The 23,002-nt window shown below is 39.9% G+C and overlaps 1 protein-coding gene across 2 annotated transcripts in view; it reads right to left on the bottom strand.

The window, feature by feature from the left end:
- Positions 1–18,684: 18,684 nt before the first annotated feature.
- ptdss2 (phosphatidylserine synthase 2) overlaps positions 18,685–23,002 on the bottom strand; it is a 77,758-nt gene continuing 73,440 nt past the window's right edge. For both annotated transcript variants that reach the window (XM_063062177.1, XM_063062178.1), the window contains one exon: positions 18,685–21,779. In XM_063062177.1, coding sequence (XP_062918247.1) covers positions 21,638–21,779 — 142 coding nt within the window. In that variant the 3' untranslated portion in view covers positions 18,685–21,637. The remainder of the gene's footprint in view (positions 21,780–23,002) is intronic.

The following is a 23,002-nucleotide window of genomic DNA, read 5'->3' as shown; positions in this document are numbered from 1 at the left end:
CCAGTGCAGAGAGACAGAGGGGTGTAAAGTGAGCGTAGAAGCAAAAAGTACAAAGGGGAAAAGTAAAAGTGGCAGGCCGACAAATCCAGGGCAAGCATTAAAAAGGGCTAAGAGAGTTGTAAAAGAGTGCCTGAAGGCTTTATGTGTCAATGCAAGGAGCATTCGTAATAAGGTGGATGAATTGAAAGTGCAGATTGTTATTAATGATTATGATATAGTTGGGATCACAGAGACATGGCTCCAGGGTGACCAGGGATGGGAGCTCAACGTTCAGGGATATTCAATATTCAGGAGGGATAGACACGAAGGAAGGGGAGGTGGGGTGGCGTTGCTGGTTAAAAAAGAGATTAACGCAATAGAAAGGAAGGACATAAGCCGGGAAGATGTGGAATCGATATGGGTAGAGCTGCGTAACACTAAGGGGCAGAAGACGCTGGTGGGAGTTGTGTACAGGCCACCTAACAGTAGTAGTGAGGTCGGAGATGGTATTAAACAGGAAATTAGAAATGTGTGCAATAAAGGAACAGCAGTTATAATGGGTGACTTCAATCTACATGTAGACTGGGTGAACCAAATTGGTAAAGGTGCTGAGGAAGAGGATTTCTTGGAATGTATGCGGGATGGTTTTTTGAACCAACATGTCGAGGAACCGACTAGAGAGCAGGCTATTCTGGACTGGGTTTTGAGCAATGAGGAAGGGTTAATTAGCGATCTTGTCGTGAGAGGCCCCTTGGGTAAGAGTGACCATAATATGGTGGAATTCTTCATTAACATGGAGAGTGACGTAGTTAATTCAGAAACAAAGGTTCTGAACTTAAAGAGGGGTAACTTTGAAGGTATGAGACATGAATTAGCTAAGATAGACTGGCAAATGACACTTCAAGGATTGACGGTGGATATGCAATGGCAGGCATTTAAAGGTTGCATGGATGAACTACAACAATTGTTCATCCCAGTTTGGCAAAAGAATAAATCAAGGAAGGTAGTGCACCCGTGGCTGACAAGAGAAATTAGGGATAGTATCAATTCCAAAGAAGTAGCATACAAATTAGCCAGAGAAAGTGGCTCACCTGAGGACTGGGAGAAATTCAGAGTTCAGCAGAGGAGGACAAAGGGCTTAATTAGGAAGGGGAAAAAAGATTATGAGAGAAAACTGGCAGAGAACATAAAAACGGACTGTAAAAGCTTTTATAGATATGTAAAAAGGAAAAGACTGATAAAGACAAATGTAGGTCCCCTGCAAACAGAAACAGGTGAATTGATTATGGGGAGCAAGGACATGGCAGACCAATTGAATAATTACTTTGGTTCTGTCTTCACTAAGGAGGACATAAATAATCTTCCAGAAATAGTAAGGGACAGAGGGTCCAGTGAGATGGAGGAACTGAGCGAAATACATGTTAGTAGGGAAGTGGTGTTAGGTAAATTGAAGGGATTGAAGGCAGATAAATCCCCAGGGCCAGATGGTCTGCATCCCAGAGTGCTTAAGGAAGTGGCCCAAGAAATAGTGGATGCATTAGTGATAATTTTTCAAAACTCGTTAGATTCTGGACTAGTTCCTGAGGATTGGAGGGTGGCTAATGTAACCCCACTTTTTAAAAAAGGAGGGAGAGAGAAACCGGGGAATTATAGGCCGGTTAGCCTAACGTCGGTGGTGGGGAAACTGCTGGAGTCAGTTATCAAGGATGTGATAACAGCACATTTGGAAAGCGGTGAAATGATCGGACAAAGTCAGCATGGATTTGTGAAAGGAAAATCATGTCTGACGAATCTCATAGAATTTTTTGAGGATGTAACTAGTAGAGTGGATAGGGGAGAACCAGTGGATGTGGTATATTTGGATTTTCAAAAGGCTTTTGACAAGGTCCCACATAGGAGATTAGTGTGCAAACTTAAAGCACACGGTATTGGGGGTAAGGTATTGGTGTGGGTGGAGAATTGGTTAGCAGACAGGAAGCAAAGAGTGGGAATAAACGGGACCTTTTCAGAATGGCAGGCGGTGACTAGTGGGGTACCGCAAGGCTCAGTGCTGGGACCCCAGTTGTTTACAATATATATTAATGACTTGGATGAGGGAATTAAATGCAGCATCTCCAAGTTTGCGGATGACACGAAGCTGGGTGGCAGTGTTAGCAGTGAGGAGGATGCTAAGAGGATGCAGGGTGACTTGGATAGGTTGGGTGAGTGGGCAAACTCATGGCAGATGCAATTTAATGTGGATAAATGTGAAGTTATCCACTTTGGTGGCAAAAATAGGAAAACAGATTATTATCTGAATGGTGGCCGATTAGGAAAAGGGGAGGTGCAACGAGACCTGGGTGTCATTATACACCAGTCATTGAAAGTGGGCATGCAGGTACAGCAGGCGGTGAAAAAGGCGAACGGTATGCTGGCATTTATAGCGAGAGGATTCGAGTACAGGAGCAGGGAGGTACTACTGCAGTTGTACAAGGCCTTGGTGAGACCACACCTGGAGTATTGTGTGCAGTTTTGGTCCCCTAATCTGAGGAAAGACATCTTTGCCATAGAGGGAGTACAAAGAAGGTTCACCAGATTGATTCCTGGGATGGCAGGTCTTTCATATGAAGAAAGACTGGATGAACTGGGCTTGTACTCGTTGGAATTTAGAAGATTGAGGGGGGATCTGATTGAAACGTATAAGATCCTAAAGGGATTGGACAGGCTAGATGCAGGAAGATTGTTCCCGATGTTGGGGAGGTCTAGAACGAGGGGTCACAGTTTGAGGATAGAGGGGAAGCCTTTTAGGACCGAGGTTAGGAAAAACTTCTTCACACAGAGAGTGGTGAATCTGTGGAATTCTCTGCCACAGCAAACTGTTGAGGCCAGTTCATTAGCTATGTTTAAAAGGAAGTTAGATATGGCCCTTGTGGCTACAGGGGTCAGGGGGTATGGAGGGAAGGCTGGGTTCTGAGTTGGATGATCAGCCATGATCATAATAAATGGCGGTGCAGGCTCGAAGGGCCGAATGGCCTACTCCTGCACCTATTTTCTATGTTTCTATGTTTCTATGTAAACTGGTTGCCCACGTCGTCACCCAGAACAACTTCAAACAGTAGGCGAGAGCTTGAAATGAATGCAATTGTTTTTGATTCAAAGTCTGAGCTCTGAAATAGGTACCATTGAAGTATGTATCAAAGAACTCAAACTTCGAATCTTACACATTTTACAATGCTACTTATGTAAGATTACATGATAAATTAATTGAGGTTCTTACTGCATTGTTTTACAAGCTTTGGTGCAGTGTTTGTAATTTGAACTCCTGATTTCATAAAAACAGTAAACTTAAGTTTTGTTTTTGTTTCTTTATTACAATGTTCCAAGTGAACCTACAGCTTTGATGTAATATAATAATACACAAAAATTAGAATACAAGCTGCAAAGATCACATAGTTGTTGAAAACTGTTGTGTATGTGGTCGCGTTACACAACAAAACTATAAATAAAAACGCTGGAGACGGGAGCTAAGTTAACAGGGTTCCTTACTGACTGAAACCGAACTGGACACACACGTACAGATCAATACGCACCTAATAGCGCATTCAACAACGTGTTACTACAACATAAAATAGTCCCTTATTATAATGTAGGCTGTATGGTACATTCCTCCCCTTTTATTTTAATAGTGTATCAACTTTTTTTTACTGGAGCACTATGCTAAACAAATATATTTACCCCTAACATACAAACGCCTACCATTTGTTTACTTAGCAACTTAATATCAAATTGTAACAAAGTAATGTAATAACATCAAATTATATACACTCTGTCCGCCAGAGAAAGCAGGATCTCCCAGTGGCCACACATTTTAATTCCACTTCCTATTCCCATTCTGACATGTCTATCCACGGCCTCCTCTACTGTAAAGATGAAGTCACACTCAGGTTGGAGGAACAACACCTTATATTCCGTCTGGGTAGCCTCCAACCTGATGGCATGAACATCGACTTCTCTAACTTCTGCTAATGCCTCGCCTCCCCCTCGTACCCCATTTGTTTTTTATTTTTATACACACATTCTTTCTCTCTCTCTCCTTTTTCTCCCTCTGTCCCTCTGACTATACCCCTTGCCCATCCTCTGGTTCCCCCCCGCTTGTCTTTCTCCCCAGACCTCCTGTCCCATGATCCTCTCATATCCCTTTTGCCAATCACCTGTCCAGCTCTTGGCTCCATCCCTCCCCCTCCTGTCTTCTCCTATCATTTTGGATCTCCCCCTCCCCCTCCCACTTTCAAATCTCTTACTAACTCTTCCTTCAGTTAGTCCTGATGAAGGGTCTCGGCCTGAAACGTCGACTGTACCTCTTCCTATAGATGCTGCCTGGCCTGCTGCATTCACCAGCAACTTTGATGTGTGTTGCTTGAATTTCCAGCATCTGCATTATTCCTGTAGTTTGCGAAATTATAACAAGCCTTTTTTTTCACTTTTGGTCTAAGACCCACTTATAACTCAAGTCTCTGGGGGGAGGACTCTGCCCACTGTGTCATACTTCTCTAGATGGTGATTATGTACCAGCCGTAACAGAAGAAATCAGTGAAGCTGTAGCAAAATTAGTCATATTTCGCAAGAGGTGTGATGCATTTTTCATAGCTTTGGTTTCCAAAAGAAGTGGTTGGTGATCTGCTGTCTCTGCTAGTTAATTCAAAAGTCGGGGCAATCCAATGACTCATAGAAAGATCAGTACTTTACCCAGTAATCTTTCACTGTTTGAAGAAGCAGTTGATCGAAATCCTGTTGTTCATTCCATTGTTCTTAAGTTGCTGTTAAAGTACAGTTTTGTTGATATTAAGGATTACCTGCAGTGCTATCTGTCTGAAGTTTAAAAGAATCCACAAATCTTGGTCAAGAAAATGAGACTGAACTCTGTGCACTGTTTCTGAATTGTTTGGAGGATTCTATGTATGAGAAATCCCAGTTGTGCACAGTGCAAGAAAAGATTGTGTACTAGGCTCAAGAGGGAGGATTCCTTCAGATGCACACTCAGCACAAGTGTGAAAATACAATAGAAACCTTACAGTTTATTGCCAGAATTCGCCTCTGTTTTGATGCTGTTTCCCAACTTCTTTGTGCAAAACAAGACACATTGGCTGAGGATTCAGAATATGTATGTGCAAAAGAAACTTCCCTGCGAAGGATTAAGTGTATGATTCTCAATGGAGCAAGTGATTGGTGCGAGATTTACCTTGTGGGAAAGCTGTTCTGTTTGAATGGAATTGATTTTGTCCGAGAGCTTTTAAGGGTTGACCAATTTTCATGGATCTTTCCATAGAAACCATAGAAAAACTACAGCACAGAAACAGGCCTCTTGTCCCTTCTTGGCTGTGCTGAACCATTTTCTGCCTAGTCCCACTGACCTGCACACGGACCGTATTCCTCCATACACCTCCCATCCATGTATCTGTCCAATTTATTCTTAAATGTTAAAAAAGAACCCTCATTTACCACCTAGTCTGGCAGCTCATTCCAAACTCCCACCACTTTCTGTGTGAAGAAGCCCCCCCCCAATGTTCCCTTTAAACTTTTCCCCCCTCACCCTTAAGCCATGTCCTCTGGTTTCTTTCTCCCCTTGTCTCAGTGGAAAAAGCCTGCTTGCATTCACTCTATCTATACCCATCATAATTTTATATACCTCTATCAAATCTCCCCTCATTCTTTTACGCTCCAGGGAATAAAGTCCTAACCTATTCAACCTTTCCCTGTAACTGAGTTTCTCAAGTCCTGGCAACATCCTTGTAAACCTTCTCTGCACTCTTTCAACCTTACTTATATCCTTCCTGTAATTTGGTGACCAAAACTGAACACAATACTCCAGATTCGGCCTCACCAATGCCTTATACAACCTCATCATAACATTCCAGCTCTTATACTCAATACTTTGATTAATAAAGGCCAATGTACCAAAAGCTCTCTTTACGACCCTATCTACCTGTGACGCCACTTTTAGGGAATTTTGTATCTATATTCCCAGATCCCTCTGTTCTACTGCACTCATCAGTGCCTTACCATTAACCCTGTATGTTCTACCTTGGTTTGTCCTTCCAACGTGCAATACCTCACACTTGTCTGTATTAAACTCCATCTGCCATTTTTCAGCCCATTTTTCCAGCTGGTCCAAGTCCCTCTGCAGGCTCTGAAAACCTTTCTCACTGTCTACTACACCTCCAATCTTTGTATCATTAGCAAATTTGCTGATCCAATTTACCACATTATCCAATTTCCCAAGGAAATTGCTCAGGAGAAGACAGAGGTGCTGGTCTTTTTGGAGATTTAAGCTTATTGAGAGTTCGCAGATCTTCCATTATCTGTTCATCTGTTAACAAGTAATTTAATTGCGCAGGTGCAGGTTTTCGTCTTTTGTCTGTAATTGGAACAGGGTCATTAGGTCTTCTCCTTAGTTTCCTAGTCATTATTGGCTTTACCTCCATAGAATCTCCTGTGAGTTTCATTGTTAGCCTCTCATTCTCAATCATCTTTTTCTTTCCTTCTAACTCAATCTTTTTATCTTCAAATTCCTTCACTGCTGCTTTCTTCTCTTTAATATAATTCCTTTCCACTTGTTCTGTCTCCAGTTGCAGAAAAAACTCTTCATTTCGTATTCTTTCCTTGTATTGTTGATCTAGTTTCATCCTTTTCTGATACTCCTGCAAAGTACCTTCCTGTAACTGCTGTAGCTGTCTTTTGGGAGATGTCAATTTCACCTGGTACATCTGCTCTTTTACTTCCAAGTAGTTTTCATCATCCTGCTTATTGGCAATATCTGTCTCCCTTGCATCCTCTGTATCTTCATCCGAGTCACGGCCACGGATACTGTGTTTGTCCTCGTCGCCTACACTGTCTAGCTTCTCCTCGTCATTGTAATAGTCGACAATGGGTGAGAGGGGAGCTGTGGACATCTTCCCCGCTGAGCTGCCCTCCTTTTTTGACACACCTAGTGCCTTGATGGTGTACCAATCCAACTGGATTTTCCTGAGCCATTCTCGTCCCAGCAACAGTGGTCCTCCCTTTTTCAGTACATAGAGCGTCAGTTGCTGTGTATATATAAAGTAGTCCCTTATTATAATATAGGCTATACGGTACAAAAACAAACGTGCCATTACACCATCCCCTTGTCAACAATTCTCTTTCACAATTTCAATTTCTTAAAAGCAGGGTTTTGTAACCACCAACACCGTAAGCAAAGCCTCCAAAAAACAAATATGAGGCGTTGTCAGACATCTGAACAAAACTGCAAAATTGCCGACCACTGGGGAATGAAAGGAAAGCTGAAAGTGATCTGGACTGCAATGGATTCCGTTAAGCACCATCAATAGTTCTCAATAAACCGGAATGGGAATATATGCTTGTCTTTGTTCTTTCATGATCTGAAGATGCACTTTGTCTCAAAATAATTTGGTTTCCGTAAGTGTTTTTTTTTACTGTGCATTACACAGTACTTCAATGACCAACAGAAGTCAAAACAAGTATAAGTGGGTATTTCTGGTTTGTTAAATGAGTGGTACATTATTAGGATCAGAACTGAGGCCTAACCTTTCACAATTAATGTCGTGGTCGAGGTCGTGGATGATGGTCTTCGTTCTGAAGAAGTGGCCCACAGAGTGAAATGCCTGTGCATGTATTTGTTTAACGTGTACAAGAAGCACACAATACTTCACAAATCAACCAACTAATTCCAATGTCATGGAAACCATGACGATTGGAACTGGTGGATTTTTTGCAGTCTTCATCTGCCTTCACAGCCGTTGAGTTCGAAGTAACTTTGTCCCCCTGTTCCACCGTTGAGGTCTTAGTTGGATTGTTCTTTGTCAGGGACCTCAACCTCGACCTTACCGCCATGTGTGACCCTACCAGGAGCATAGCTCCAGATGGCATTGTTCTCAGGGTCACAGGACCACACAAGCTTCTCCACCACGACAAGGTGACAATCCACGGAGAAGGCAATTAACGTACTGACATGAAGGCAATAAAAACTATGCTAGATTTGTTCATGGCTCGAGGATAGGCAGAATCAGGTTTAACATCACCAGCATATGGCATGAAATGTGTTGTCTTTGCCACAGCAGTACAATGTAGTGCATAATAATAGGGAAAAATGTGAATTACAGTAAGTATATATATTAAATAGTTAAATAATTAGTGCAAAAATAGAAATAAGAAAGTAGTGATGTAGTGTTCATGGGTTCAATGTCCATTCAGGAATCAAATGTCAGAGGGGAAGAAACTGACCCAAAATCATTAAGTGTGTGCCTTCAAGCTTCTATAAATCTTCCCTTGATGGTAGCAATGAGACCAGGGCATGTCCTGGGTAACGGGCGTTCGTAATAATGGGCACCGCCTTTATGAGGCATCACTCCTTAAAGGTGTCCTGGATACTACCGAGGCTGGTGCCCTTGATGGAGCTGACTAAGTTTACAACAGTCTGCAGCTTATTTTGACCCCATGTAGTAGCCTCCCCCCACCCCTCCCCTATCCCCATGCCAGACGGTGATGCAGCCAGTTAGAAAATAGATGGAAGAGAATATCAGGAGGTGGCAAACAATAGTAGATAGATGGCGTGAGTGAGCAAAGACTTGGCCAATGTACGTAATGAAGAAAACTGTGATTGTACTTGATTTTTGTTTCTGCCAGGGTAGATACCATCTAAAAGTTGACATGTTGCAGAGTTCTGAGATGTAGAAGGATCTGGCTGCCCTGGTGTATGATGTGTTAAAGGCTAACTGCAATACAAGTACGTTTGTAATTAGGAAAGCTAACAGCATGTTAATCACTGCTATGGAAACAAAAACAAAAGTAGGGACCTTTTGCTTCAACTAAAAATAGTTCAAAATACATTTATTATCGATGTGTAAATTATACAACCTTGAGATTTGTTTACTTACATGCAGCCACAAAACAAGAAACCAAAAGAACCCAATTTTAAAAAGACCAACATCCAATGCGCAGAGGAAGTAAAATAAACACAAACTGTGCAAACAATAAAAGCCAGCAACAGCATTCAGAGTGAAAGTGAGTCCACAGACATAAATCCTGGAGCAGCCAGGGCCGGGCCGTGGCCTCATCTCATCACACAGTGGGGCAAATCGTCACGAAGCTCGCCGACACAAAGCCTGGAGCAGCCAGCGCAGGACGTAGCCTCAGAGCCATGGAGAGCGGGCTGGTAGTTGCACAGCAGCAAGCAGGATGTGACCAACCCCCGTCTCTAGTCTGACACACTTCCTTTTCAGATTCAAAATCAGGTTTGCTATCACCGGCATGTGTCGTGAAATTTGTTAACTTAGCAGCAGCAGCTCAATGCAATACATAATAAAGAAGAAAAAAAAATTAAAAATAAATAAACAATTTACAGCATATGTATATTGAATAGATTAAAAAATAATATATTATAAAAGTGAGGTAGTGTTCATGAGTTCAATGTCCATTTCGGAGTCAGATGGCAGAAGGGAAGAAGCCGTTCCTGAATGGCTGAGTGTGTGCTTTCAGGCTCCTCCTGATGGTAACAATGAGAAAAGGGCATGCCCTAGGTGCTGAGGGTCCTTAATAATGGACACTGCCTTTCTGAGACATCATTCTTTAAACATGCCCTGGGTACTTTGTAGGCTAGTACCAAGATGGAGCCAACTAAATTTACAACCCTCTGCAGCTTCCTTCGGTCCTGTGCAGTAGCCCCCGTCCCCCCATACAAGACAGTGATGCAGCCTGTCAGAATGCTCTCCACAGTACATCTATAGATGTTTTTGAGTGTTTTTGTTGACATAGCAAATATCTTCAAATTCCTAGTGAAGTTTTCAGTCCATCTGGGAAGGCATTTAAATTATTTTTTGCCTTGATGCGACTATAGAGTATATGTAGTATTGTTAATTATATTGGTCACCTTATTTAAGAATGCTAGTGTATTTGAAGCATTTCAAAGATTTATTGGATTTATTAGACTAAACCTGGAATGGTGGGTTATTTAATGAGGAAAGATATGTAGGCTAGGGGGCCCTGATGCAGCATTTCAACCCGAAATATTGACAGTTCCTTCCACCACAGAGATGCCGCTCAACCTGAGTTCCTCCAGCAGGTTGCTTGCTGTTAAGCCAACTGATCTCTGTCACATATGATTAATAAGCACCATTTGAGCTTTTGAAAGTTATATTAAAGATTATGACCTTCTAACCGAGGTTTGTAGAAAGATTGAGTAAATGTGCAAAACATTTAAATAGTGTAAGCTACAAAGTGCGTTCTTATTTAGTATACACTTGCAACTTAACTACCACAGCTAATCAAAATAACATTTTCCAATTTTCAATGAACTGCCATAACACTAACCTTAATCTCTATATTTTTGTTAATATTGCATCCATTCAAAAATGAAAGGTATTGGTGGTGATGGCTTGAAGTCAAATTTTGAAGGAAAATTAAAAGTACTGGGTTGGAACAAATCTCCCAAAAGCCAGTGGATCCCAATTTCATATATTTTGAATTAGAACAAATAATTGATATAATTCTCAATATAATGTCCAAAAATAAACAGACAGCCATCAAAGAAATTCAATGGAATTATACCTTAGGATCACCATCATCTTTAACTTTGGATTTACAGGTAAGCAGTCTTTGTCTTATGCTGTTTATCAGACATATGGAATTACAGTTAAAAAAAATTATTACATACCATTAATATAATGTGTGCAGGGAAACAGGTCAATACTGAATCAGCTGTTAAACAACAACAAACAATGGCAGGCTTTCAGTCTCCACCTACGATGCTGTGCTTTGATTAAAAGGTACACGGTATTTGTAGTTTACTTTTTTTTAGATTTTATATAAGGTATAAAAACCAACCAGCATTGTAGACATGTTTTGATGTTAGGATTTTCATCATAGTCATAGCCATAGTCATACTTTATTGATCCCGAGGGAAATTGGTTTTTGTTACAGTTGCACCATAAATAATAGATAGTAATAGAACCATAAATAATTAAATAGTAATATGTAAATTATGCCAGTAAATTATGAAATAAGTCCAGAACCAGCCTATTGGCTCAGGGTGTCTGACCCTCCAAGGGAGGAGTTGTAAAGTTTGTTGGCCCCAGGCAGGAATGACTTCCTATGATGCTCAGTGTTGCATCTCGGTGGAATGAGTCTCTGGCTGAATGTACTCCTGTGCCCAACCAGTACATTATGTAGTGGATGGGAGACATTGTCCAAGATGGCATGCAACTTAGACAGCATGCTCTTTTCAGACACCACCGCGAGAGAGTCCAGTTCCATCCCCACAACATCACTGGCCTTCCGAATGAGTTTGTTGATTCTGTTGATGTCTGCCACCCTCAGCCTGCTGCCCCAGCACACTACAGCAAACATGATAGCACTGGCCACCACAGACTTGTAGAACATCCTCAGCATCATCTGGCAGATGTTAAAGGACCTCAGTCTCCTCAGGAAATAGAGATGGCTCTGTCCCTTCTTGTAGACAGCCTCCGTGTTCTTTGACCAGTCCAGTTTATTGTCAATTCGTATCCCCAGGTATATGTAATCATCTACCATGTCCACACTGACCCCCTGGATGGAAACAACAATGCTTTAAAAATTTAATGCTGTTAGGGAAGATACAAAAAACAATCAGCATGATGGACTTGATCCGGTGCTGAATTTGAGTGATCAGCAGACGCTTTAAAAATTTAATGTTGTTTCTTTTCTTAAATTTCTGCAAGTAGCCTGCTGAATGTTTACAATTACCTTCAAGTTTCAGTTGGTCATGATAAATCTTTGTGTCATGATCATCATACCGTTAGGTGGCATGTGCTCACTCCAGCGCCAACAATACATGATCCAGATCTTCATTTTTCGCTTTTGCGGTGTTTTTCTGTTTTTCATGATCTTCTATTGATTGTATATGTGAAGTCACTTTTCAGAACTGTCTGCGGTGCACAAACACCTGCATATCGCCTGGGAACCTTCCCAGCGTCTTGTGGAACTTTACATTTGTGATGTCATGTCTACATTTAAAAAATATTTAGATTTCAGAGGTTTTCAGATTATAGAATTTCGAATAAGGGGTACTCAACCTGTTCTCACTCACGAATCCTAATGCCAATACAATCCAAAAAAGGATACACAATTTGCAAAGAATTTGCAGTAAATAAAAAGCCAGACAAACTAAACTTGAAAAAACTATCAAGATAATTATTACAGCACTCTGGGACAAATTTAGACATATCCTCAACTAGCAGGCTATTATAACTGTTCCCACTTGCTCCATACAAAAACAAAAATAATCAAGACTGCACACACTCCTTTTGCAAGCTAAAGATTTAGAAACAAAAAAACTGACATTATTTCTAAATTTAGTAAATTATTCTCAGATAAGACAATTAAATGAACACCTGAAGGAAAAAAAATGGAAAAGATCTCTGGATAAGATATAGATGACACAATAAGGTGAGAGCTGGATTACTTTTTATAATATAGTACTACATCCAAACTACATTGCAGGTAACTTCTAGGAAACAGATCGAGCTTGACAGAAATCTTCAAAAACTATACCATTTTATTTGGGTTTTATCCAACCTTGTATTTATACCCTGGTATTGAAATACCTCTAAGTGCTTCTGTCGAACCTGTCCAAGTCACTTATAATTTAAAGCACTGCACCATTTATCTTATTCTAATAAAGACCCATGTTTTCCACTTTTTAAAAATATTTTCATGCCATCACAACTAACAGAATCCTAACATTTTCATGTTCTACTCACTCTAGCCTCATTAGAGGTTCTGAAATAATTTTTTTTTAAAAAGTCACATCAACTTTGTTGCCATAAATGCCTTGTGAACCTAGTACTAAATTTCTATGCTCTTTGCCAGTAATCGAGTACCCTACAGCTAATTAATAATACCTACACCTAGGACCAAGCACAACATTGCTCAGCTTCCTAGAGGTGCAAGAGAATCCATAAGACACAAGAGCAGAATTAAGCTATTTGGCCCATCGAGCCTGCTCCACCATTCCGTCATGTCTGATTGATTAGCCCCTCAACCCCCTCCTCTTGCCATCTCCCTATAAGCTTTGATGCCCTGATTAATCAAGAACCTATTAACCTCCACTTCAGCTACACCCAATGACTTGGTCTGTGCAAATGAATTCCACAGATTCACCGCCTCTGGCTAAAGAAAATTTTCCTCTTCTCTGTTCTAAATGGACATCCCTCAATTCCAATGCTGTGCCCTCTAGTCCTAGACTCTCCTACTAAAGAAAGTAACCATTTCACATCTACTCGATCTAGGTGTTTCAATATTAGATGGGTTTCAATGATATCCTCCTTCATTCTTCTAAACTCCAGTGAGTACAGGTCCATAACAATCAAGTGCACCTATGTTAAACCTTTCATTCCTGCGATCATTCTCATGAACCTCCTCTGGACTCTCCCCAATGCCAGCACATCTTTTCTTAGAGAAGGGGCCCAAAATTGCTCACAATACTCCAAGTGTGGACTGATCAATGTCTTAAAAAGCCTTTGTATTATATCCTTGCTTTTGTATTCTAGTACGCTCAAAATGAATGCTAACATTACTTTTGACTTCCTTACCACCAACTTAACCTGTAAGTCAACCTTTAGGGAATCCTACACGAGGACTCCCAAGTCCCTTTGCACCTTGGATTTTTGAATTTTCTCCCCATTTAGAAAATAGTCCTCACCTTTATTCCTCCTACCAAAGTGCATGACCATACACTTCTCGACACCATATTCCATCTGCCACTTCTTTGCTCATTTACACAATCTGTCTATGTCCTCTAGCATCAATTCCTTTATCAAAATCTCTGACATATAAAACGAAAAGAAGCTGTCTCAACACCGACTCTGTGGCACACGATGTCAGTGGCAGCCAACCAGAAAAAGCTGCCACTCTGCCTCCTGCCAGTCAACTAATTTTCTATCCATGCTAGTACCTATCCTTTAATGCCATGGGCTCTTACCTTAAACACCCTCACGTGCGGCACCTTGTCACATGCCTTCTGAAAATCCAAATAAACAATCTTCTTTGTATATTCTGCCTGTTATTTCCTCAAAGAATTTCAACAGATTTTTCTGGCAAGATACCTCCTTTAGAAACCATGCCAACTTTGGCCTATTTTATCATGTGCCTCCAAGTACCCCGAAACCTCATCCTTAAAATAGACTCCAACTTCTTTCAAGCACTGAAGTCAGGCTAAATTACCTATAAATACCTTTCTTCTACCTCCCTCCCTTTGTATAGATGGAGTGACATTTGCAATTCTTCAGTCCTCAGGAACCATTCCAGAACTTAAGTGATTCTTGAAAGATCATTACTAATGTTTCCACGATCATCTATCTCTTTCTGAACCCCATCTACCTCTTTCTGAACCCAGAGGTGTAGTCCTTCTAGTCCAGGTGACTTATCTACCTTCTATCTTCAGAATTTTCAGCTTCCCAAGCACCTTGTCCTTAGTAACGGCAACAAGGCTCACTTCTGCCCCAGCACGCTCGCATCTCTGGCATTCTGCTAGTGTCTTCCCCAGTGAAGACTGTCACAAAATACTTATTAAGTTCATCCGCCATTCTTTTGTCCACTATTACTACCTCTCTACCATTATTTTTCCAGCTATCCATTATCCATACTCATCTCTCTCATATTCTTTATATATCTGAAAAATAACATTTGTATCCACTTTGATATCATCTTTTCTTTCTTTATGGCTTTTTAGTTGTCTGTTGTTTTTTTTAAAGCTTCCCAATCTCAACCTTCCCATTAATTTTTGCTCTATTATATGCCCCCTCTTTTGCTTTTATGCTGTCTTTACTTCCCTTGTCAACCATGGTTGCCTCATCCTCCCTTTAGAATACTACTTCATCTTTGGAATGCACCTTTCCTGCACCTTCTGAATAGCCCCAGAAATTCCAGCCATTGCTGTTCTGCCATCATCCCTGCTAGTACCTCAATAATTCCCTTTACTGCACTGTAATTCACTCAACTTCACTTGTCCCTTCATTGAAAAATTCCCACAACCTATGGACTCACTTTCAAGCACTTTTCATCTCATGTTCGCGATACTTATTGCTTATTTATTTAATATCATTATCTCTTTTTTTGTTTTTGCAGTTTGTTGAATACTGTTCGAATGCCAAAGTTGGTGCAGTCCTTCACTGATTCTATTATGGTTATTATTCTATAATGGATTTATTGATAATGTCCACAAGAAAATGAATCTCAGGGTTGTATATAGTGACATATGTACTTTGATAATAAATTTACTTCGAACTTTTAATATTGATACATCTGATTTTAGCTTCTCCGTCTCAAACTGCAGGGTGAATTCTATCATATTATGATTACTGTCTCCTAAGGGTTCTTTCATCTTAAACTCTCTAATCAAATCTGGGTTATAACATAACCCCAAACTAGAATTGGCATTCCCCGGTGGACTCAATCGCAAGCTGCTTTAAAAAGCCGTTTTGTAGGCATTCTACAAATTCCCCTCTGTTGGGATCCAGCAACTACATGATTTGTCCAATCTACCTGCATATCGAATCTGCCATGATTATCACAACAATTCCCTTTTACATGCCTTTTCTATCTCCCATTGTAATTTATAGCCCACATACTGGCTACTGTTCAGAGGCCTGCATAATTCGCTTTATAAATAGTCAGTCATTCTTTATTGATCCCGGGAGAAATTCTTAGAATTGCAAAATGATATAAGAATCAGATCTTGTGGGAACTGCTTTTAACGTGAGATAATGTCAAAAATATACTTTGCCAGACCCAAAAAAAATCAGAATCAGGTTCAATATCATTGGCAAGTGTTGTTAAAAGCCTAATCGGAAGACCACAATCCATGCAGATTGGAAATAACACTCCACCTTGCTGATAATCGACACTGTGCACCTCAGGGATATATGCTTAGCTCACTAATTAAGTGATTAAGTACAGCTCAAATGCCATCTGTAAATTTGCTGATGACACAACCATTGTTGACAGAATCTTAGATAGTGACGAGAGGGCATACAAGAGCGAAATATATCAGCTAGTTGAGGGCAGTCACAGCAACAATCTTGTACTAAAGCACTGATTGTGGACTTCAAAAAAGGTACGACAAGGGAACACATACCAGTCCTCAAAAAGGGATCAGAAGTGGGAAGAGTTAGCAACTTCAAGTTCCTGGGTGTCAATATCTCTGAGGATCTAACCTGGACCTAACATATCAAAGCAGCTACAAAGAAAGCATGACAGTGACTATATTTCATTAGTTTGAGGAGATTTGGTAAATCACCTTAAAATACCTGCAAATTTCAACAGATTTCAACATGGAGAGCATTCTAACTGGCTGCATCACCATCTGGTATGGGTGAAGGGTGGGGGGGGGGGCTACTGCACAGGATCAAAGTAAGCTGCAGAATTGTAAACTTAGTCAACTTCATCATGGGCACTAGTCTCCACAGTATTCAGGGCATCTTCAAGAAGCGATGCCTTGAAAAGGCAGCATCCATCATTAAGGAAACCCATCACCCAGGTCATGCCTTGCTCCCATTGCTATCATCAGAAAGCAGGTGCAAATATGTGAACACTACCTGACTACATTTTTTATTTTCATTTTTGCACTACTTATTAAATTATGTATGCATATTTACTGTATTTCATGCTTTTTCCCTATTACCACTATTGTACTGCTGCTGTAAAGACAACAACTTTCACAACTTTGGTGATATTAAATCTGATTCTGAAATTTGTTGTTTTGCTGCAGCAGCATATTGCAATACATAATTAAAAAACTATAAATTGCATGCGCATGTGCATATAGCAAAAAGAAAAAAAAAATAGCGAGGCAGTGTTCATGAGTTCACTGTCCATTCAGAAATCAGATGGTGGAGGGGAAGCATCAGCTCCTGAACTATTGAGTGCACGTCTTCAGGCTCCTGTACTGCCTCAAAGCAATGAAAAGTGGGCATGTCCTGGGAGATGGGGGTCCCTAATGATGCTTGCCGCCACTTTGAAGAACCGACTTTTGAAGGTGTCCATGATGTTGGGGAGGCTAGTGCTTCTTGTCCTTACCTACCACCCCATGAGCCTCCGCATCCAACATATCATTCTCTGTAATTTCCACCATCTTCAACAGGATCTTACCAAACATTGTTACGTACCCCACCCCCCCATCTCTCCTCTAGCACTGATCCCTACAAGTGGCAGAAGTGACACACCTGTCCATTCACCTTTTCCCTCACATTCAGGGTCCCGAACAGTACTTCCAAGTGAGGCACACTTCAACTGCAAATCCTGCAGTGGTCATCCACAGTAACAGGTGCTCCCAATGTAGTCTCTTCTAAATTGGTGACACCCAATGTAGATTGGAGGACTGCTTTGTCAAGCACCTCTGCTCCATCCACACAAAGCAAGATTTCCCAGTGGCCAGCCACTTTAATTCCTAACCCCATTCCAACATGTCGGTTCTTGGTCTCCTCTTCTGCCATGGAGGCCTTTTTCAGGATGGAGGAACATCTCATATTATCTCAGGGCATCCTCCAACCTGATGGCTGTACATCGATTTCTCCAACTTCTGGTAATTTTCCTCCAACTTCCCTGTTCTGCAATTCCTCACTCTAGCCTCTTACCTCTCCACCTCCTTCCTTTTCTCCCATGATCCTCTCTTCTATCATATTCCTCCTTCTCCAGCCTTTTCTTTTCCACCTATCACTTCCCAGCTTCTTACTTCATTCTCCTCCTCCATCTACCTAGCTTCACCCATCACCTTCTAGCTTGTTCTCCTTTCCCTCTCCCCCCACCCCCAACTTCTTATTCTGGCATCTTCTGCCTTCATCTTTCCAGTCTTGATAAAGGGTCTTGGCCCGAAACGCCGAATGCTTATTCATTTCCATAGATGCTGCCTGATCTGCTGAGTTCCTTCAGCATTTTTTGTGTTGCTCTGGATTTCCAGCATCTGCAGAACCTCTTGTGTTTAAGATTATCAGATCATTTAAGGATATTGCTGCAGAGTATTTGATCAAAGCAATGCAAGTCCATTTGCTCTTCCTCGTAATTCTACATGAAAGTTTATACCCAGCAGAGGGGTTTGAAAAGGTTTAATACCTCATTTAAAATACGTACACCTTTTACAACACTGTCCCCTGCCAATTCCCTTCACAAATGCCAGCCTATTAATTTCATGGAAATTGTGCTGAAACTACAATAAATCAGATGAAAGCAAGGCTTACCAGCCTGGCACAGCACACCAGTAGGAAAGTCTGATAAAGTAAGTACAAATTGTTTGAGGTGGCAATGTTAATGATTCACAGTGCTGGTTTAAAAAAGTCAAAGTTACTTCTATCTTCTTAATAAGTGATTCCGTGGCATTCACTGGGGCATCATCGTAGATCTGTATGCAACACAGATGCATACTGGTGACACCACCACAGCATAGCATGCTCATGTTAGGTTTATAACACCAGCTCAGGTGCTTTCCAATGCAGTTAATGTGAATAAGCACATAAAGCTAGTAGCACCTGAGGTATTAATACACATTGTTTGGTTATCAATGGAATAACACACTTGCAGGAAGCAAACAATAAAACAGAAAAGTTCTAAGTAAATATATAAGCTTTTCAAAATGAAATTTCAGTAACTGTGACAGAAACAAAACTAATATATTCCAATTTATTTAGAATATATTGTCACAATTAATTCTTCAGACCAGTTGAGATGAGCATCACTATGTAAAAATACTGATAAAACCAACCATGTTTTCAAAAGATTATACATTAGCAATAAGAATCTGATTCATTAATAATGGGAAAAGAATATAAAGGACCAGGATTAAGTTTGTAACCTCTCAAAATAACTTCATCAATATAAATCAAAGCAGCCCAAGTGCAGCTTAATAAATAGTGAAACTGTATTCTGTGCCCATGTGATAAGAGTACTGAAAGTGTGTTTTAAGGGCCAAGAGAAGAGGGATAGTGGCCACATTTAGGCACTTTGTCTACCCTCCAGCACAACTCAATCCCCAGTAAGGCACCTTATGTTCAGTACTGTTTCATTCATTAATATCACAGTAGAGTGGATTATTAACTTTGAGGACAAAAGCAGCATTTGCATAATCAATATCTAGTACTAGTGGATGCAAATGTTTCAGTGCGTGTGCAAGGGAGAGGAAAAAGACAATGGGCTTGTTGTTTCACAATTACACTTTCCTACTGTATTCCCAGTTGACGAATCCAATTGAAAATCCGAATTTCCTGAATTTATCTGTAAATTATTTTATTAGAAAAGGATTTGAAAAGTGGACATCTATGCTTTAAAGGCTAATTTGTCATTTTACGCACCTTTGCTCCTTTGATCTCAACAATCTCCAAGTTGCTCTGCTTTTTTCTGAAAGATGGTCCCAAATATTTATGCTAGCTTCTGCCATTAAAAATGATTTTCATAAATTCCTACACTCAAGAAACCCACCAGCTCTGCAAATTGAAAAGGACACTAGGTACTAGAATTCAGATATGAAGTTTACCATACTGTAAAGGAGGATTTGGACATTTCTCATCAGTAGAACATTGGACATTGTTAGCAATTAATTTTAATACTATATATTTTCAAGAAATATTCAGTGCTCAAAAAAATGTAAACACAAATCAAGTCCACTGTAGTAAGTGCAAACACTGACAATTCAACAGATATGAAAACAGAGTTACAAAAGCTTAGAAAAAAAAAGTGGATTTCCTGAGAATTGGAATTGACATCAATTACATTCAGGTTCTACTAGTACATTATTCTGAAACCATAAAAGCATAATAGCCTCATGGACAAGCTTAAATTAGAGCAAAGTAATCTGTTCATTAATTGACTAACTTTAAAGATGAGTGAGGTTAACATCAAAGAAATGGTCACATCAAAATAATATTGTTATCACAGCGAAGACCAACTTTACAGAGTATTGTTATGAAATGGCATCAAACTTGATGTGGGGAGGAAGGGAACATAAAAATGATCACCTGAAAAGCAGTTTGCCTTTTATGGAGGCAGGGATACCAACTAAGGGATGTGCTTGGTGACACAGATTTTCTCAGGAATAATGATACTTTTCAGCCATGGGTCATAACAAAATATTTTAACACCACCTTGGCCATGGGGTTGTTGAGTGAAGAATGAGAGCACAGTCTTAAAAGATGCACATCATTTTGGTTTTATTTTTCTACTTCATTACCAGGTATATTATAGGTGGTAGAGGAAAAGAGAAGTTATATCAATAATGATTCCTCTGAATGAGAGGTGTTAAAGCTAGCAAACCAATACCCTCACATTATGTAGTGACTTGTCCAAGAAACTGCTGTCTTTATACACAGGATTATATTTTCTTTTAAAAGAATACATTCTTATTGCTCAGATTCTGATTATTTTGTTAATTACAAAATCTAGGCACCTACACTTCACTTAATTTAGAACTGACTGGACCCACCATGTTATAAAATCTAACACCATTAGTATGCACCCTGTATTGTAGACAGAGCACTACTCTACACATTTATTTCTTCTCAAGGCCTCTTAGCTTATAAAACCAAATATAATTTTCACAATCTAGAGATTGGACACATTCTTAATATTTCAAACAAAAACTGTTTCAGATAAAGTTAGCACAGTAGATTTTTTGCTTTAACAGACTAAATTCTCACTCCATCATGTACCCAGTGTTCAGAGAAAAAATTCACCAGCTTCTTAAAAAAAATGGCATAATGAAGCATACTAGAAAAAAAAAATCAAGTACTATTTTATAAGTTAAATCCAAGTATAAAAACATCAGTGATTTCAATTTCTGGATGAAATGACAGTATATATGACATATACAACTATGGCTTTAAGAATTAAAAACCAAAATTACTATTGCTGAAGGGTTTGAATACCGTAATTTCATGAAAGCAAAACTGTTTTTTTTTGTTTACAAAGGTGCCAAAATATTCAATGCACTACAAGGAGAAGTTTTCTTACAAAACACTGGCCAGCAGTGTTAGATGCAGCCAGGTATCCAACTGCATAATTGGATACTTATGGATCTAAGGTTGACAGATGTAACAGCCTGAAATAAAGATAAAAAATTTTGTTTTTCAGTGCATTAATATAACCAGCAACATTCAATATAAAATTAAGTTGCTAGGGCATTCCAGGTTGAATTGTAATACACTAATTCTTTCTGCACTTTTTGGTAAGTATTAGGCATGGAAGCCTGAATTATTTCCTAGATCCAACAGTGCTGGCCACTTCAAAATTCCATTAATGGAATAAAGTAAATTCTTGGCAAGAGATGACCAAGTTAGTAATTAGTTTATAATCCACATTCACATGCATTTTGAGAGATTAAATCAACCTATGGGTGTTTAGAACCAGTCTGTACAACTGTAAATTGGCAAGTAGTGTAAGAAACATTGATCCAAAATATTGTACATTGGCAAGATTTAGTTTCATGAAATTATGATAATACAGTTAGCTTAATATATTGACTCTGCAGCACTAAACACCCAGTGAATGTAACAAAATATACATATCAGTCAACAACTGAAGTGTCATTGCTGTTAACCATTGGAGAAAGTAGCTCTTGCAATCCTGTTAATGGTGCATAGTTGTCAGTGTTCCTGCGTCATGACATTCAGTATTTCCTTTGCCTTGTATCACCGCCATTATGCTTGCTTTTTATAAAAGGATTAGCATTGCCATTGCCAACCTTGTCCTTTTCACTCGCCTTGTCCCGTTTTTGCAGTCTGGTTTCCTTCCATCGCAGCGTGATATTCCTGTGGTTAAAATAAAGACAGGAGGTCAACTTCTGCCGTGACAGCTCCAGTGTCACTGAAGCCTGTGAAATGTCAGATCATGAACACGGTGGAATTAATCCCAGCCCGCACAGGTGACACTGAACAGTCCTTCACATTTGCACAAAATATCCCCATGACAATTTAACAGTCTGAGTGGCACCTTTGTCTTGGAACTCCCAGAAAGCAAGCGTGATGCTTAGCAATCTGCTTGAATGGGAAAATGCTGAAGGCAATTTAAGCTCACCGCCGCCCCCCCCCACCCCACCCCACCCACCATTTTTAAAATTGCAGAATGCACTGGATGTCAGCAATGGCAGCATATTCAGGAATAAATTCAGTGTGATATGCTAAGCACCATGCTTCACAGCACTCTATACATGCAGCATTTCAGGGTTGTTGTTAGGGATCATTCTGTGGTTATGAAATTGTGGTTAAAGTAAAATGTGAACTAGTTTTCAGGAAATAAAACCTGTACATGATTTAACTTCCAACTGATACTTTATGGCTAGTGAAACCAATCATTCCAATTCTGTCCAATTGAAACTATACAAGGGAAGACGATAGATGAGTGTTCCTGCTATTAGCACATTGATAAAGGTGCATGCCACTTCAAGACAGATCTGTTTTGTCACTTAACCTCTGGATAGTTATATTCATGGAGACATCCCTCAACAGTGTATATAAAGGGGTATATTTTAGGTGTCTGCTTTTGGAATAGACACCACTACTGAATATTCAGAGGTTCTGCTAGTTGGTATGTGCTGCCATTGTAAATATGTAATTCTGTAAATTTGCCTGACTAGATATTGTCCAAATGTTAAAGTAGGTGATTACAGCAAGTGAAGATTAGTCGTTTATTATTATCTTTGTGTTAAAGTAGTATAAAACATCGTGTCAGGAGAGTGAAATTCCAGTGGATTCTCCTGGACACACTCTCTCCCCTGGAGGTTTGCTGTGTGAGTAAAGACCATTATATTTCCCAGTTACAGCTTCACGTTGCTCAGTTTTGGTCAGTCACAACAGTTGATTCCAAACACAAATACTCACTGCATGCAACAGCAGAAGGAAAGTTAAAACTGCCTATTTCAGATGGGGGGGGCGAGATGTAATCCTGGTTGAACGGTTCCCTCAAATTTTGTTAAAACTGATTGACCACCTTACCTGTTTGAATTACATACACTGCCAGCTCCTTATGAGAAACA

Source organism: Mobula hypostoma, chromosome 11, assembly GCF_963921235.1.
Source record: "Mobula hypostoma chromosome 11, sMobHyp1.1, whole genome shotgun sequence".
Taxonomy (NCBI): domain Eukaryota; kingdom Metazoa; phylum Chordata; class Chondrichthyes; order Myliobatiformes; family Myliobatidae; genus Mobula; species Mobula hypostoma.
The sequence above is the reverse complement of the archived record's forward strand: the minus strand, read 5'-3'. Positions and strand labels throughout refer to the sequence as shown.